At 33.4% G+C, this 18,657-nt stretch overlaps 1 protein-coding gene across 4 annotated transcripts in view; it reads left to right on the top strand.

Moving 5' to 3' along the window:
* The window catches only part of Atm (ATM serine/threonine kinase), a 114,423-nt gene that overhangs the window by 77,811 nt on the left and 17,955 nt on the right, over positions 1-18,657 (top strand). For all 4 annotated transcript variants that reach the window (XM_010610638.3, XM_010610637.3, XM_010610640.3 and 1 more), the window contains 19 exons: positions 935-1,090; positions 3,559-3,646; positions 4,660-4,748; positions 4,840-4,942; positions 5,615-5,763; positions 6,907-7,011; positions 7,333-7,452; positions 8,471-8,705; positions 9,215-9,382; positions 10,203-10,316; positions 10,947-11,164; positions 11,776-11,983; positions 13,049-13,162; positions 13,469-13,627; positions 14,070-14,208; positions 14,304-14,386; positions 15,550-15,690; positions 16,388-16,504; positions 17,088-17,237. In XM_010610638.3, the coding sequence (XP_010608940.1) occupies positions 935-1,090; positions 3,559-3,646; positions 4,660-4,748; positions 4,840-4,942; positions 5,615-5,763; positions 6,907-7,011; positions 7,333-7,452; positions 8,471-8,705; positions 9,215-9,382; positions 10,203-10,316; positions 10,947-11,164; positions 11,776-11,983; positions 13,049-13,162; positions 13,469-13,627; positions 14,070-14,208; positions 14,304-14,386; positions 15,550-15,690; positions 16,388-16,504; positions 17,088-17,237 (2,656 nt within the window). The remainder of the gene's footprint in view (positions 1-934; positions 1,091-3,558; positions 3,647-4,659; positions 4,749-4,839; positions 4,943-5,614; positions 5,764-6,906; positions 7,012-7,332; positions 7,453-8,470; positions 8,706-9,214; positions 9,383-10,202; positions 10,317-10,946; positions 11,165-11,775; positions 11,984-13,048; positions 13,163-13,468; positions 13,628-14,069; positions 14,209-14,303; positions 14,387-15,549; positions 15,691-16,387; positions 16,505-17,087; positions 17,238-18,657) is intronic.

Genomic DNA, 18,657 nt, shown 5'->3' on the forward strand with positions numbered 1-18,657 from the left:
TGTCATTAATTTATATTTTTTTTTTTTTTTTTTTTTTTTTTTTTGACAGCATCTCACTAAGCCTCCAGATTACAAGCATGCACTACCGTGCTATGCTTTGTCGTTTCTCTAATGTTAGGTGGTTTTTGTTTTGTTTTGTTTTTTCCTGTACCGGGGTTTGAATTCTGGTCCTTGTGCTTGTGAGGCAGGCAGCGGAACCACTGAGCTAAATACCCAGCCCCTCTAAAGTTAGTTTTGAAAAAGATAGTATCTGTAGTGCCTTCCAGTTCTGATGTGCTATTACTACAGTGGGAGGCTTTTATTAAATAACTCAACCTAGGCAATAAATTAAGGAGAAATTATATTAGGAAAAACATGTAAACTGGATATGATAGCACACACCTATAAATCCTAGCACCTGGGAGGCTGAGGCAGGAGAATTGCCATGAGTTCAAGCCCAGCCTGGGCTACATAGTGACTTCAAGCCAACCTGAACTACACAGTGAGAACCTATCCAAAAAAACCAGCAACAACAAAAAGACATGTAATTGTGTCTTAGAAGAAATAGTATTTTTGTTAAGTTGCCTGTATTAAAGTGTGTGTGTGTGTGTGTGTTATTTTCAATTCTGTGCAACCTATTCTTAGCCAGTTATGCAGGGATTTCTTGGTGTAAGACAAGTAATGAAACTCAAATAATGTATGTGGTGATGGTCTACAGCTTTCAGCACATTCTCTGAAAGGTCTGTGATACAAAAAATTGGAGAAACTAGACTGTTTAACTGTGTTATCTCAGGTGTATTTATACTGGTAGGTTAAGGAAATGTGGTTTTGGTTATTTGCATGTAATTTTCTGTTTTTAACTAGCACTTGTTAACATTGTTTTCTCCATTAATGTGGTTTTTCTTCTGATATGGAAGTTAAAAATGATATGATATCATGGTCAATTTTTCTTCAGACCTTCATCAGAAACAGTTTTTGAAGATGCTTTCTGGCTGGATTTGAATTATCTGGAGGTTGCCAAGGTAGCTCAGTCTTGTGCTGCACACTTTACAGCATTGCTTTATGCAGAAATCTATGCAGATAAGAAGAAAATAGATGACCAAGAGAAAAGGTAATAGAATTGTGATTTTTAATAGTATTTTAGCAATACATAGTGATGACACTCATCATAGGGAATTTGCACCTGTACAAGATACATTCCTCCGCTTTTTTTTTCCCATTCCCCCTCTCGTCAAACCCCCTCCCTTCCCTTGTACAAAAGCTTTGTTTCCATTTTTTCCTTCTATTTTCACTTTTTTTTGTCCCTTCCTTTCTCCCTCCCCGCTCCCTTGTTCCTCTAACCATTTGAAAATTTTCTTCCCAGAATTGTGGGTTTTTAAATTGTTTTCCCCATATTTGCAAATGTTCTGCCACTGAATTACATCCCCAGCCCCAAATTACTTGTTTTAAAGCACGTATACCTAGGTTTAATTTTGATTAACATTAGGAGAGAATGCTTGACAAATAGGGCTTGCTGTTTGATTTGACAGTCTGTTTTGGTTTTATTTCCTTGGAGGTCTCATGAATAGGAGAGGCCAAACAGATAAAGTATATACAGAGCAGCTGGGCATGGTAGTGTACACCTGTAATCCTAGCACTTGGAAGGCTGAGGCAGGAGGTTCACTGCAATTTTGAGGCCAATTTTGGGCTACATAGTGGGTTCAAGGCCAACCTGCACTGTGAACTGAGAGCCTGTCTCCAAACAAACAAACAAAAAAAGTATATAGAGAGTTATAGAATGTTAGTTTTCTTTAGTGGCTCTGTTTGAATGAGGCTTTGTAAATCTATAAAGTGGTGAAGAAAAGCATAAGCAAAATAGGGATCAGCATTTATCATTGCTGTCAGGTTATGAAAATAAATCACTTGTTTAAATATCCTGTTCAAATTCTTTAATAGTAAAATTCCTCTTTTGGGCGTTCCTGATATGTATAAAGTTTTGTAAACTTGCTTCTGAGAAAGTAGGAAATTTCAACATTAGTGTCCTTAAGTTTTTGTTTTTTGTGTTTTTTTTTTTTTTTTTTAACAAAGAAAGAAATTCAGTTCTCTGCCTAATAGGATTTAGACAAGAAGTGTTGGTTCACCTCATTCATTTTAATATTCCTCACAGAAGTCTGGCAAATACATTATGAATATATTGTCTGAATAAGTTGCAACCTTGGATTTACCAAGTCATAACCACTAATATAATCTTCCCCACTTTCCAAATTTCTCCTCCAAAATTTTTTTGAAACATATGTGCCAATAAGGAAAATATATGTGCTATCTAGTATATAAAGCTTATAAAGCAAAATAGAAGGTTGTCAGTGGTATTATTACGGAGTGCTCCCCTCTGCCTGTCCTCCTAAATTCCTTCCAAGAAGCACTGTAAATATTATTATTGAGTTTTGTGTTTATTATTCCTTCAGATGATGTTTCTACCATTTAAATATGAAATGTAGTTTAGTAAATTCTCTACTTGTGAGCTTTATAAAAAATTATATTTTATATGCCAATTTTTTGACTCAGGATTTAATAAGACTTACCTATTGTGTCTATTGCTCTAATTTTTTACTGCTATATAATGTACTGTTGGGAGAAGATTGCACAATTTTTTTAAGCCATTCATCTGTCAATGAAGTATATTTTAAGTGTAGAATTGTAGATTGCAAGGCATATAAATTTTCAACCTTCTAAGATAGTAGCAAATTGGTTTTTAAAGTGGTTATACCAGTTTGTATCAGAAATGTAGTTGGTGGGTCAGGGATTTAGCTCACTGGCTCCACCACCTGCCTTGCAAGCACAAGGTCCCAAGTTTGATCCCTGCTACCAAAAAAACAAAAAAGAAGTGTAGTTGGTAAGGAAGTAGATCAGTAGAAAGCCTTATGTTTGAATCAAGTAGCTAAAGCATATCTATTTCTAGTTTGAGTGAAAATGGTAAGGAAAAAACAAATAAATTTTTTAGGTAAGTACTAGAGGCACTGTCACATATGACAGACAATATTTGTTTTATATATTGGATTTTTAAATTATAGACAATGTAGCTTTCAAGATTTTAGAATTTGAAGTTACTTACCAAACTATCATATGCATATACTAAATGCATGGTTTAAAGGTAAGGCTTTAGAGTAGACAAATCTAAGTTCTTACCCTGATTCTCACTTATTTGTTTTATAATCTTGGGTTAAGTGGATCATAGTCCTCTGCTATTATTAGATTTCTTAATTTTTGTCAATTTATTGGGTGTTAAATTGTGTCTTGTCATCTTAGTCAGTCTGTAATTATTAATTAAGCTAAACTTCTTTTAACAAGTCTTTTTATGTATAAGAATGTTTTGGTATATAACCTTCCCATATATAGAAGATTGTTATTTATATATAATTTTCATTCACAAGTTTCTAGTCCATCTTCCATCTAAATTGTATTTTGTTTTAAAGTATAAAATTGTTCATTGATTTATTTGTAACCTTCTTTGGTTTTTGTCTATTAAAGTCTATAGTACATATATTTATAAGCTTTCCAAAGAGTATGTTCTCATTTAAAAAGTGTTCTTGTGATAAACAGGAGTCTTACATTTGAAGAAGGAAGCCAAAGTACAAGTATTTCTAGTTTGAGTGAAAAAAGTAAAGAAGAAACTGGAATAAGTTTACAGGTAATATTATAGGCCCTATTGTTTATAAGAATATCTTATACCTTGGATTATTATAATAATATCATTTGATTTTAAAACAATTTCCTTATGTGACTAAGCATATATATAGATTCATGATTTGAATTTAGGTCTCCAAGTAGACAAACTTGAGTTTGAATACTGACTTGGCCACTTAGTTTTATAATCTTGCACAAATTATTTAACCTTTACAACCTAGAGTTCCCTCATCTGAAAGATGAAACTAAAACCATAAATGTTACAGGATGAGTTTGTGCCTTGGATTTCCTGCCATAGCACTCTGTCCATTTTCTTTATAACACATAGCTTATAGTTATTTCTTTACCAGGCACGGCTTCGATACTAAATGTTCCAATTCTAAGTACTTGATTTCATGTTTATGAATAGAAAGATAAATTAGAATTAACAAATTGTACCAATATTGATGAATTTATATTTAGAAACTATTTCTTAGAGCAAGAAGTATAAAGGCAGATAAATTGCTTGATCGGCAATACAGCTTTTCTTTTTTATGCTTTTTCTACTTCCATTTTTATTTTACTGGTAATTGTTTTGATTGAATCAGTCTTTCATGTATAAATTTTGCAAAGATTTGACTAATCACACTTTTCCAAGTGAAGCAGTTTTGAGTTTTCTATGAAAGAAAAATTTGTGCCTTTTATTTTTACTGGTTTCAGTTTTCAAGAATCAGACTTTACAGAATTTTATTTCCCATGTATAATTTTAACTGGTGACAATATTTTTGTTTTTGTGATTATTTTTGCATGTGAAATTGTGGGCAGCTCTTCTAAGGTGTACTACTATCATTTGGTTGTCATGGATCAGTTGACTGTGTTGTTGATCTAAGCCTTTAGTATATACGTGAATTTCTTTTATTTACTTTATAGCCCAGCATTTAGAATTAAGATTTGTGTGTTGGTAATGATAGTTTAAAGTTTGCTAAATTCATACAGTGATTTTCCTATTCAATTTTTTGGTTATATTTCTGCTTTCAGGATCTTCTCTTAGAAATTTATAGAAGTATAGGAGAACCAGATAGTCTTTATGGCTGTGGTGGAGGGAAAATGTTACAACCCCTTACTAGGTAAACTACTTTTTTCTATATAATGGTTTTTCTATTGATGAAGGAGTTACATGCATGTAGAACCAAAAGATTCTTGAAAAATTTTTTATAGATTACGAACATATGAACATGAAGCAATGTGGGGGAAAGCCTTAGTAACATATGACCTGGAGAAAGCAATTTCCTCATCAACCCGCCAGGCTGGAATAATTCAGGTACATTTTTTTTTCTGCTTTGGTACAGCCATCACTAGTGTGGTGCTGATATTATTTCAGTATGTCAGTGGAATGTTTAGGCAGCCAGATAAACTCCAAAGATATGCTCGGAAGTCATGCTTTTTCAGGTGTGGCTAAAAACCAGAGATGCAAAGGAAATCCAAACAGGTCATTGAGCTCATGCATAGTGTAGATTGGTTAATCATAACTGTTTTTAGCTGACAGTAGGAGATATTTCTATTTTCCTCTCTCTGTCTTTTTCCTTTTTCTTTTTGCGGTATGAGATATCAAACTCAGGACCTTGTGCTTGCCAAGCAGGTGTTGTACTGCTGAGCTACATCCCCGGCCCAGTAGGAGATATTTATTATTTGTTGAGTGTGTATGATATGCCACGTAGTGTACAATACTTAGTGCTTCTGGAATAGCTCATGTGTACTGTTTCTTACAGTTTGCATTGTAGTTGATCCCTGAAGCTATCATTTTTATTACTGGCTAAGACTCGTTGGCCGTTCTCCCATCAAACAGTAGCTTGTTTTGTGGTTTTGGAGAAAGATACTTGATAATAAGGGATTTTAAGTGATATTCTTAAGTTTTTTAAAGTAAATTTTTATGTTTACTGCGGTTTCTCTGGCTTTGTGTTTTTATTTACTTTTTAAAATAACTCTTGTTTAGGCTTTGCAGAATTTGGGACTCTGCCATATTCTTTCCGTCTATTTAAAGGGATTAGATAATGAAAATAAAGAGTGGTGTGCTGAACTACAGGAACTTCACTACCAGACTGCATGGAGGAATATGCAGTGGGATCATTGCGATTCTGTCAAGTAAGAAGAACTCTGTCCTTTTTATTTATTTATTTTTTAATTGTCTTCTCCCTAGGTCTGAACAATGGCTTTTATAAAAAAGAAAGAAATTCCATTCTACAAATATAATAGCAGTTGTTTTTTTATATTTTATAGGTTTTATTATCTACACATATGTCTGAATGCTTAGATAAGATAGCAATAAGCAGTTAACATATCTAATCCTGAATTTCACTTTTTTCCCCATTGAGACATCTCCATTCACAAGTTATTTTTATGTACTTATTTATGTATTTATTTATATATCGGGTTTGAGACGGTCTCACTATGTAAGTTCAAATTGGCCTTGGACTTACATAGCCCAGGCTGGGCTTGAACTCATGGTGATCCTCCTCCCTCAATCTCCCCAGTTCAGGGACAGTGGTTTTATGTATTTTTTTGGTACTAAAAAATTAAATCATGTTTCATTGTTTTCATAGTAAAAACATTGATTAATTGAATGGCTTTCAGGTTTCAAACTATAAGATCACTACAAAATTAGAGATATGCTCTTATATTTTTAAAAGTTTATTATGTAAACAGTGCTTGTATGTGTAAATCAGTATATAATATTCTCCTCCTTGCCTGGTGTTTCAGCTCCACAGCCCTCTCTGTATATTTTGATTGGCTCATGCAATTCCTACATCCATTCCTACAAAAAGGCCTTAAATGTGTCTTCTGCTTTTTCCTAGTTGGAATATGGGTGATCACTTCTGTGCTGTCTGTGTGCTGTTTTTCTTATTTATTGTGCAGGCTGAAACATAAGCACCATGATTCTAGGAATCTAATCTTAGTTATTCACTAATGGCTCTCCTGCATGTAGAACCTGATTCCTGGTTCCTGGCACATAAAAATGAATGGAAGAAAGAGAGCCGGGGGGGTAGGGACAACACAACTGGACAATAATATATCTGAGAAATGTCTTTATTTTCTGCTTGATGGATTTAATGGCCCACAAAGTTCTTTGCATTTCTTACCAAAATTTCCAAAAGTGTGTTTTTTATATGAAATCTTAATTTTAGTTTAAAATTTTGACCTTTGGTTGCCTTATTTATGCATGGCTGTCTTAGGATTTTGTTTTTCAATATGTATTTTTCTTTGATTCTTTTTGGGATTACTCCACAGTAAAGGAATAGAAGGATCTGGTTACCATGAATCATTGTACAGTGCTCTGCAGTCTCTAAGAGACAGAGAATTCTCCACATTTTTTGAGTGCCTCAGATATGCCAGGTATTGTAAAAAGACAGTTATTTTCATCATTTAATGTCATGACTTCTTTTCTCAAAACTTGAGTAATTTCATTTTAAGGATTCGGACTAGTGAAATCCAGTAAGCATAAGTGGCAGGATTGGATTTATATCTCAGTATGTTTGATCCCAAGGCTAATTTTGTTTCTACTGCTATTTCATATTCATTATTGCTTGTGAACATTAACTACTATTAGGTCAATAGCATTCCTGTCTTAAGAACTTTTTAGCCACAAATTTGAAGTATTATCTCCCTGCACACATCTTCTTTGTTTTCAAAGTATCTTTTTTATTTTGCAACTAGAGTAAAAGAAGTAGAAGAGTTGTGTAAGGGCAGCCTTGAATCTGTATATTCACTGTACCCTGCACTTAGTAGATTACAAGCCATTGGAGAGCTGGAAAACATTGGGGAGCTTTTCTCGAGGTATGTGATTCAAAAGACTAACTCTAATATGCAGTGTGTGATTTATTTTTAAATAATACATTAAAAATTTTCTCAGTTCTACTTTGTGATATGGTAAATGTCAGTAGATACAGTCTAAAAATTGAAATCTCTTTGGGCCCCTCAATAATTCCTAAGTGTAAAGGAGTTTCTGCATAAAATGTTTATGATCTGTTACTCTGGGGTCATGTGGAGGCAAAATGAAGGTTTGGTTCCAATGAATTTGTGTTACTGTTTTCTTCTGTATCAGGCAACAAAAGAGCTACTTTGTTTTGTTTTGTTTTACAGTAACAGTGATCGAACTCAGGACCTTGCGCTTGTGAGGCAGGCACAGTGCCACTGAACTAAATCCCTGGCCCCAAAAGAGATTTTTTATTTCTTAAGTCATTGTTTCATCATCTTTCTGCTTTCCTGATTCAGCTTCTTTTATTTCTTTCAACACAGTAGTCCTGAAGAATTAGACAGTATTGCATAGTTTAACCTTCTGGGAATCATACTATTCATACAAATCAGTTGTACAGTGTACATTTCTATTCCTTTAATAAATAAGGTTAATAGATGAAACCTTTGTAAGATGCCAGCTTTTTCTTCACTGCATTGTAATTTGACAGCTATAGTTGTGCATAGAGACATCCCCTATAGATAATAAGTTTACATCATCTCATTGCATATATTTCCTCCTTTGCCACAAAGAAAATAGAAGCAATATTAAGAGATATGAGAATTATTTATGATAGATCTGATGAATGTATTCTCATTCAGAAGAATCTTGAAGAGCTGCTTTTTTTTATTTCAGAGTGTTTTGGATCTTTTAAAAGTTCATTATTGATAGCCTCTCTGCTGACCACTTGGGGGTCTGACCTATAGCATTTTTAAATTTTCTAAAAATAAATTCTAGTCTTGTTACCACAGTGATTTTGTATTGTGTCTTAAATTTCAGACATGCATGATTTTTTTTTCACTTCTCTTGCTTACGCAAACTTTGTGATTTGGCTTTCAGATCAGTCAGAGATATACAACTTTCTGAAGTATATATGAAATGGCAGAAACACTCCCAGCTTCTTAAAGACAGTGATTTTAGTTTTCAGGAGCCTATCATGGCTCTGCGTACAGTCATTTTGGAGATCCTAATGGAAACGGAAATGGAGAACTCTCAAAGAGAATGTTTTAAGGACATTCTTACCAAACACCTTGTAAAATTCTCTATCCTGGCCCGAACTTTCAAGAACACTCAGGTAAATAGGATTCAGAATTATGTCAGCTCACTTGTCATGCCTGTACCCCAGCAATTTGGGAGGCTGAGGCAGGAGGATTGCAAGTTCAAGCCCAGCCTGTGCAATTTAGCAAAACTGTCTCAAAATGAAGCTAAAAAATGAAAAAGTATTGGGGATATAGCTCAGTATGAGGGCCCTAAGTTAAATCCTCGTGCCACAAAAAAAAAAAAAAAAAAAAAAAAAAAAAAAAAAAAAATAGAAAGAAAAGTATTTCCCATGTTGGAAGTAGATAAACCTGTGTTTAAGTCTTGGACAAGGTACTTATGGTCTCTTAACCTCAATTTCCAGTTTATAAAATGAGAAGATGCCTAACTCACTGTATTGATAATTACTCAGTAATTTGACACACAGAAGGCAAGCAGAGAGGTATTTGACAGTCTCTGACAAATATATGTCATGTATGATAGTGGCTGCTTTCAATATTAGTAATAATAGTGATAGTAAAAGTGTTTATTCACATGTCATTTTAGCTCCCTGAAAGGGCAATGTTTCAAATTAAACAGTATAATTCAACTGTTTGTGGAGTTTCTGAGTGGCAGCTGGAGGAAGCACAAGTATTCTGGGCAAAAAAAGAACAGAGTCTTGCCCTGAGTATTCTCAAGCAAATGATCAAGAAGTTGGATGCCAGCTTTACAGAGGTATGCTAATTTCTTTTGTCTTGCTTTTTTGCTATTGCCTGGATTAGTGTTTTACAGTTACTTTGAAATTGAAGTTATGTAGTTATGAAAAAGTGTCTGAAAGTATTTGTAAAAGAAGTTTTGAAACTATTTTACCTATTTAGAACAAGTCTGTCCATTCATCTTGTAATAGATTCATTTAATTTGTCCCATTTTAAATCTTTTAAGTTTCTCTAGAATTCAACAATATGTGGGAAAAAGATGAAATTCCTACTATAAATTTGAAATAGTAAGTACAGCAATAGAAGAGGAAATGCATTCAAGAAAAAAAAGCAAGTTGGAGCAATCAGATTGTCATTGCAAATACTTTTAAAGTATCATATCTAATATTTAATTTAACATCACCTAGTAGTTATCCTAAACTTATATTGGCAACTTCACCATGTTCCCAGCATATGATAGAGTAGAGGGATTTGTAGGAATCATAAAGAGATCAAAAGTTTAGAGGCAATGATGTCTCTCAGACATCATTTTTCACATGGGTGATAATTGTACTCAAGTTTATAGGATTCCTATGAGGATGAAATGAGTTATTACTAAGTTGTTATAAAGTGCCTTGCATATATAACTATTAAATAAATCGAGTTATTCCAATAATAATAAGAATTAAACCGTATAAGATGACTGTTTCATAAACTTACATACTTGGAATTATAGAAATAGTTATATGGTGAAAGAAGGTGGGAGAAAAGTACTTTAATCTGCTTTTTCTCCCTATGTGGACATTTTTGTCTAGTCATGATAATAAATGACATTTTACAGTTTTTCTTTTCTTAAACAGAGTAATCCAAACCTTAAACTTATATATACAGAATGTCTGAGGGTTTGTGGCACCTGGTTAGCAGAAACATGCTTAGAAAATCCAGCAGTCATCATGCAGACCTATCTAGAAAAGGTAAGCTTTTAGAGGAACTTACATCTTTTTGCCATAACCAAATGTATTTCAAAAGCCAATAAAAGTTTGATTTCATTCCTCCTTATACTATTACTGTTAGACCACTGTATAAACTTCAAGATAGAAGGAGGAACATTTTGAAAGTAACCCCAAGTATGCCTTGTTTCATCTCCCCATTTCCACCTCCAACTACTCTTTCAGTAAGTTGTTTATGATAAACTTTGTCCTTCTAATCATCTACAAAAATAGTGGAGTAAGAAGTATGCCATTCATATTCAGTCCCGCAACCCACATATAAGGCCTAGGACTTTGGTTTCTTCCTTATTCTTTTGGTTTAACTAACTTTGGAAATACAGTAGTTACTTCACTAAATAAGTACAACATGCAAAGTATGTTGTGATTGTTTTAAATTTTAAAGAGCTTTTGTTTTTGCACAGTTCTCTTCAGAGATTAGCTGTTACAGTTGTTTGTAAATTGTCAAAGTTGTCTTGTAAAGAGAATCTGCTCTTCATATTATTTACCTTTTGAATATGAGTTAATCTTTATTATGAGTTTACCTTGATCTATGTGATTCTTTAAATATATTTAGTGTTTTGAGATATAATTTTAATGGATTGTGTGTTCTTTAAGGCAGTGCAAATTGCTGGAAGTTATGATGGAGAAAGCAATGATGAGCTCAGAAATGGAAAAACGAAGGCATTTCTTTCATTAGCAAGGTTCTCTGATACTCAGTACCAGAGAATTGAAAACTACATGAAATCATCAGAATTTGAAAACAAGCAGGCTCTCTTGAAAAGGGCCAAAGAGGAAGTGGGCCTCCTAAGGGAACATAAAATTCAGACCAACAGGTAACTGAAGTGTTTACAAGTGGCAATTTTACTTTTACCAGTTAAATAAGTGAATGTGCTTTTGCAAAAAATGTCATTTGAACTTTTTATCTTACAGTTTTGAGCACTAAAGCTTGGCTTAATTACAGATAGGTTGTCTTGGTCCTATAATGGTTAATCACAACTTAAATTAATATGCAGTACACTGATTTACGTTCTTTATGAAGAATTCATTCCCTGGTTCTAAGCTTCTTGTGGATATATAAATGCTGCATTTTTGGGGTGTTGTTTTTTAGTGTAAAAGAGATAGGTGTTGAAATAAATACAGAAGAAGAGTCTTTTTTGTTGTAATTAAGTTCCTTTATTTAAATCTGCCTTGGATCTGTACATCTTAGTATAAGTAGAGAATTAAGTTAAATAGCTTGAATGGAGTCCACTTTGTCCCTGGTTGCCTAGAAGACTTGTGAATTGCACAATTATCACGAAAATAAATGTTCCCTTTATAATCCTTAGAATTTTGCTTTTTCTCTTGGAATAGATACTTGGTTTTTCATTTATGTTGTATATCAAGAATGTTTTGTGGTTCTGTAAAATTTTATTGCTTTGAGTTTAACTTAATTATCTAATTCTAGATACACAGTAAAAGTTCAAAGAGAGCTGGAGCTGGATGAATGTGCACTGCGTGCACTGAAAGAGGATCGTAAACGCTTCCTATGTAAAGCAGTTGAAAATTACATCAACTGCTTATTAAGTGGAGAAGAACATGATATGTGGGTATTCCGACTTTGTTCCCTCTGGCTTGAAAATTCTGGAGTTTTTGAAGTTAATGCCATGATGAAGGCAAGTCTTGTTCAACTCAACATTTGAGCTTGTGCTTTAAAAACTTAGTTCTAAGACCTTTGATATCCAATTTTGTGTACCTCTTTGTATCTCCACCAATTAGTTTAGTGCTTAGGTACTTGGTAACTTCTCAATGATGCAGGTTTGTGTGGAAGTTAATTTATGTCAAGAGTTTTTGATATTTTCACAGTTAGCATAGGAGAGTTAAGTAGAATGTAGCACTGGATTGGGGAATTTGGAAAGCAGTTAAAGATGGAATCACAAATGCATTTTTTCCCCATTTTATGCTTTTGGGGGATTTGAATTATCTTTGTAAATGGAAAAAGGTTTTTGTTTTTGTTTTCTTTTTCAGTACTGGGGATCAAAGAAAAGACCTTGTAGGGCCAGGGATTTAGCACCTGCCTCGCAACTGCAAGGTCCTGAGTTTGATCCCCAGTACTGCAAAAGAAAGTCAGGACCTTGCACGTGCCAGGCAGATGTGGTGCCACTGAGCCACATCCCTGGCCCAGAAAAAGATTTTTAAGAAAATAAAACAGCAGTATTTCCTAAAGGTTTATTTTTTCAATGTTAGATTTTGGCAGTGACACCTAATATTAAAGATATGTCAACAAGATACAGTTTGAAGGTTAAAAGTAAAATAATTCTCTTGGATGAAAAGAATGGTATAAGATTTACAACAGATAACTAATCGCTGTCATGTTACTTTTCACATGTAGGGAAAAATAGTTACTCCATCACTTCGCTGACTTCCTATAAGCCAAGATCACAATAGGATTTAGATCCACTTTTGTTCTTCTCAGAGTCAATGGAATATAAGCAGTGCCAAGTTTTTCAGTTGGAACTACAATTTAATTTAGCAACAAATATTTTGACTTACTGCATCAACCTCAGATACCCATTAGAAAGACCTTGAGATAAGATAAGTGAAAAGCGAAGTTTTATTAATTGCTCTGTGGGGCTAGTAGAGGAACATTATTTTAGAATAATTTATTTTCTTAGATATGAGAATATCATGAGAATATTTGAAATGTATTGTTTCTTAATTTTGCACTATTTTAATGGTAGAGAGATGGAATGAAGATTTCATCATATAAGTTTTTACCTCTTATGTACCAACTGGCTGCTAGAATGGGGACCAAAACAATGGGAGATCTAGGATTTCATGAAGTACTCAATAATGTAAGTAGATCTAAAGATCAAAACAGTAATCAGTTTCTATTACCATGTACTATATAAAGCATATATTACTGTTCCTCTCCGGAAAATGAAAGTACAAATTTTTATATATATTCTCTCACTCCACTTCAGTTACGTACTTTCTGTCTTATTCATCACCTCTCTGGCTTTATTGTATACACACAAATAAACATCCTCCACCCACCGCAGTGTGTAGATAATAACATGCATTTTGATATTAAGTAAAATGAAAATGTGGGTAATATTTTTTAATGTGCACAGAACTAACAGTTCTTCATTTTCTAACAGCTCATCTCTAGAATTACAATGGATCACCCCCACCATACTTTATTTATTATATTGGCTTTAGCAAATGCAAACAAAGATGAATCTTTGACCAAACCAGAGGCAGCAAGAAGGAGTAGAATAACTAAAAATGCATCTAAACAGAACTCTCAGCTTGATGAGGTATTTGGATTAAACATAAATTTTTGAGTTGTGATATTAATTCTTTCCCAGAATATTCCTTTAAGCCTCAAGGATTTTAATAACAAGTGGTGATAATTGTATTTCATTTTCAAATTCTTTGGTATTATGATACCTAAAATTAGTTCAGAATTCTGAATGTTTCTCAAAAGCAGAGATATAATTAGTAGTTTACTTTTTGTTCTCACAGAAATGGACCAAGGGAAAAAATAGATTTTTTGAAAGGCACCTAAGTCATTGGCACTTGGGATTGTTATACTTTTCATATATTTCATTCTTAAGGTAATTGTTTAGCCTATATATGCAATTTATAGTCCTTTCATTGCTTAGATTTGTGCCTAGTTTTTAATCTCTTTTTATAACTTATGGAAAGCTTAAATGTTGGGAAGTTCCTATGTAATTTTTAAAAAATTTTTATTAATAGGATCGAACGGAAGCTGCAAACAGAATAATATGTTCTATCAGAAGTAAGAGACCTCAGATGGTCAAGAATATTGAGGCACTTTGTGATGCTTATATTATATTAGCAAATTTAGATGCCACTCAGTGGAAGACACAGAGAAGTATGTCTTTGAAAGCATAAATGTTGCTACTCCTGCTTCACTTTCAGTGTTACAGTTTGCAGTTCTCACAAATATCTCTTTATTTTTAAATACAGAAGGCATCAATATTCCAGCAGACCAGCCAATTAATAAACTTAAGAATTTAGAAGATGTTGTTGTTCCTACTATGGAAATTAAGGTAACTTACCACTAATTAAGCTGAATTCAACTTTATTAGATTGAAATGGACTTTTTATGTAGTGAATATTGATTAAAAGTTTTATGTGTTTCAGCCTAGAGGTTTTCTGTATTAGATTCCCTTGCCCAAGCCTTAAAATAATCAGAGGCTTCTGCTTTCTTTTTTTTTTTTTTTTTCCTTTTCTTTTTCTTCAGTTCAGCACCTCCCCTCTTTCTTATGAAATCCTATAGTCTGTTCTCTTCATTTTACAGAAAAAAGAAAATTTTCATATGGTTAGACTAATTTTGGACTTAGCAAGAATGGTCCCAATTATTTTTTAAAAAATTTACTATACTTTGCATAGTATTGGCTATGATGTATTAAATGATTAAATAATATATGTAGTAATTGACTATACATGATACATTTAGGTATATCATAGTGAAGTACCATGTGGGAAGGAATATATGTAATAATAATATTTATAGTTTACAAAATGATTATGTTAAATGCTTTGTAAATCTCTTTGGTGTGTACTTTAACTGATATGCTTCCAGCTATATCAGCTACTTTATTAAGCTGAATATTTCCTGAAAATGCCAGTTAGCAATTATGACCTAGAAACTTTCCCTCCTGTCTTTCCAAAATTTGCCTGTTTTTGTGAGAAATTGTTTTGTAGATGATTTAACATATGTAAATGACAATGCCTGAATTTTGATTTTTCAGTAACAGTATTCTAACTTGGTACACATGGTTTTGTTAAAAGTTACTTAGGAAATAAATACATTATTTATGTTTTTGGTTTTGTTTTGATTTGTTTTGTTTTTGTACCAGGGATTGCACTCCAGAACTTGATGCTTACAAGGCAGCTGGCAGCACCACTGAGCTAAATTGCTGACTGTGTAATTTGTAAAATCTTTCCACTGTTACACATTTTTCATTAAACAGAAACTAATGTTATAGCTCCCATACTCAGTCATTACCACACTGTCATTCATTTTTTGTTAAGAATTAAAACTGCCGTTTAGGGCCAGCGATGTAGTTCAGTGGTGCAGTGCCTGTCTAGTAAGCATGAAGCCCTAGATTTGATTCCTGGTATCAAAAAGAAAATAAAATTGCTGTTTAAAAGTGATCTTTCTTTAAATGCAAATAGCATATTTGACCTGTTTTGTTTTGTTTTGAAGGTGGACCCCACAGGAGAATATGGAAATCTGGTAACAATACAGTCATTTAAAACAGAATTTCGTTTAGCAGGAGGTTTAAATTTACCAAAAATAATAGATTGCATAGGTTCTGATGGCAAGGAAAGGAGACAGCTTGTCAAGGTGAGACTTGTTTTTCTTGTGTAGTCTCTTACAGGATTAATGACATCAAAGGCAAAAAATTTCAGTTTATATTTTTTTCCTGTGTTATTTGGGTCTCTGTCTTTATTCTGAATAACTACAAGTGAGGAAAATTTGTGGAATACAAATATATTTTCTAAAATCAGAATATTTGTCTCTCGTTCTCTCTTTTGACTCCAAAAGGCTATCATTACTGTGCAGTTGACTCAAGTAAAAGAATACTGTTAACATTAAAGACATAGTAAGGTGAACAGTCAGCTTGCTTGTTTTAAAAAAACAAGTATTTATTTTTGTACCAGGGATATTTTTTGGTAGTTATTTCCATGATTAGAACAAGTTGAAAACCTTTGCCTCTAATACTGGGCCAGGTGTTCTTTATTATACCAGAAAGAGAAGCATTGGCACTGCCAGGGAATAGTGGAGAGACACAGCGCTCTTCTACCAGGTGTTTTGCAGTGTGCTCTCAGTTTGGAGAATTTAGTTACTCTAATTACAGAAGGAGCTAGAGGAAACTTCGTTTTTCTATCAGTCGGCTTCCCTAATGAAAGAATGGCAGTAGAACTTATTTAAGATTGTTAAGATGGTCAGATTGATTTGAGTTACGTTTTGCTATCCTCAGATAACTCTGTCTTTTTATAACAAAGTGAACCATACTTATTCAGGTTTGATTATTTTGAAGGGCCGTGATGACCTAAGACAAGATGCTGTAATGCAGCAAGTATTCCAGATGTGTAATACACTGCTGCAGAGAGACAGTGAAACTAGGAAGAGAAAATTGACTATCTGCACATATAAGGTAACTAGTTTATATTCTGTTGCTTCACCAAGTAAAGATGCCATTTCTTATACCAGAAATCAGTGTTTTCTGTGAAGGACCAAGTAGTACATATTAAATATTTTAGATTTTTTGAGTCATGTAAGTCTCTGTCACATATTTTTTCTTTTCTCTTTATGACCTTTCAAATCTGAAAGGCCATTTTTAGCCACAGGCTGTAGAAAAACAGTTGATGCTAGCTTTACAGCCAGGCCATATAATGCCAACATCTGAGTTAGAAAATACCATTTTTAAGTTTTCTTTTTTAAAAAGTATTCATTAATTTTAACCATGGGTAATGTTTCTTAAAGTTCAACTGAAGTATTTTTCCCAGTCTTTTTTTGTATTTAGCAATAAATTGTACAGCTCTTATTTTTTAACAGTTGTGTACATAGAGAATTATTCTTACAGATTCTTACCTATAGGTATGTCTTCAAGCTATGTCTCCTATGGACAGAGAAATATTCCTACAACTTGATAAAATGCTTTGCACTGACTGATAGTTGAATAACTATCTACTCCTAAGTGACCATCCATAACCAAAAAGTATTTAATTTAACTTCAGGTGGTCCCCCTCTCTCAGCGAAGTGGTGTTCTTGAATGGTGTACAGGAACTGTCCCAATTGGTGAATTTCTTATTAACAATGAAGGTGGTGCTCATAAAAGATACAGGCCAATGGATTTCAGTGCCTTTCAATGCCAAAAGAAAATGATGGTGAGTAGCATTCAAAACTAAACTTTATTGAAAGATTATTTAATAGCTTATTAAAGCTGACAGCTACTACAAATATTAGAGAATATGTTTTAATTTCATGTGATAATTGTTTAAGATACTAAATTATAAAGCTAAGTTCACCAGGATAAAGTGAGGAAGGAAATTGTTGTTAGTGTATGTTTACAATACATAGTAGTTTTGTTCATTTTGGGGAATTAGATCATTTTGAGTCTCTTTACTCATCCCAAGTCTTCCCCTTACCTCGAGCCCCTTACCCATCTCCAAATCTGTTGCTTTGTTTCCTATCATCCCTCTCTTTTATTTTATTTTATTTAAATAATTAATTGAGATTTTAGATTTTCCATATGAGAGAAACCATTCAATATTTAATGTCTGATTTATTTCACTTAATGTTATGGTCTCAGTTTCCATCCATTTTCTTGCAGTGACATAATTTTGTTCGTCTTTACTGCCAAATAATATTCCTTTATATGTATAATACATTTTCTTTATCCATTAATCTCTTGATGAACATTCAGGCTGTTTTCAGAGCTTAGCTATTGTAAATTACACTGCTATAAAAATGGGTATGCATGTATGACTACTGTGTAGGCTGATGTCTTTTTTTAACTCAAAAGAGGTAGAACTAGATGAAATGGAATCTTCATACTGTGATTTCCATAGCGGTTTCACTAGTTCACATAGCTAGGACTCATTTTTTGTGTTCTTGATGATAGCCATTTTCCCTAGGGTAAGATGGAATTTCAGAGTTGTTTTGATTTGCATTTTCCCTAACAGCTAAAGATGATCAACATTTTTTCATGTACTTACGGATCATTTGTACTTCTTGTTACTGTACCTATTCAGTTCACTTGATCACTTTTTAATTGGGTCTTTTGCTTTTGTGGAGTTAATTTTTTTGAGTTCTTTATATATTGTGAATTATTAGTTCCCCTATCAGAAGAAAGGTGGGCTGGTACACACCTGTAATCCTAATACTTGGCTGATGCAGGAGAAGTGCCACAAGTTTGATGCCAGCCTGGACTACATAGTGAATTCAAGGTCAGCCTGAACTACATAATGAGACTCTGTCTAAAAAAAAAGCTGGCAAAATTTCTTTCATCTCTCTAGGTTGTCTCTTTACTCTGGGGATTGTTTGCTTTGCTGTGGAGAAGCTTCTAAATTTGATAGAATTCCATTTGTTTATACGTGATATTTCTTGTGCTGTTGGAGTTCTGTTCAGGAAGTCCTTGCCTGTGCATGTGGCTTCAAGAATTTCCTCTGTGATCTGCCATTTCAAAGTCTCTGTGTGTATGTAGGTTTTTGATCCATTTTCATTTGGTTTTAGTATTGGGTAAGAGATAAGATCTCGTTTCAGTGTTTTGCACATGAATAATCAATTTTCCCAGCACCACCTTTT

Source organism: Fukomys damarensis, unplaced genomic scaffold (assembly GCF_012274545.1).
Source record: "Fukomys damarensis isolate Sample0158 unplaced genomic scaffold, DMR_v1.0_HiC HiC_scaffold_16, whole genome shotgun sequence".
NCBI lineage: Eukaryota > Metazoa > Chordata > Mammalia > Rodentia > Bathyergidae > Fukomys > Fukomys damarensis.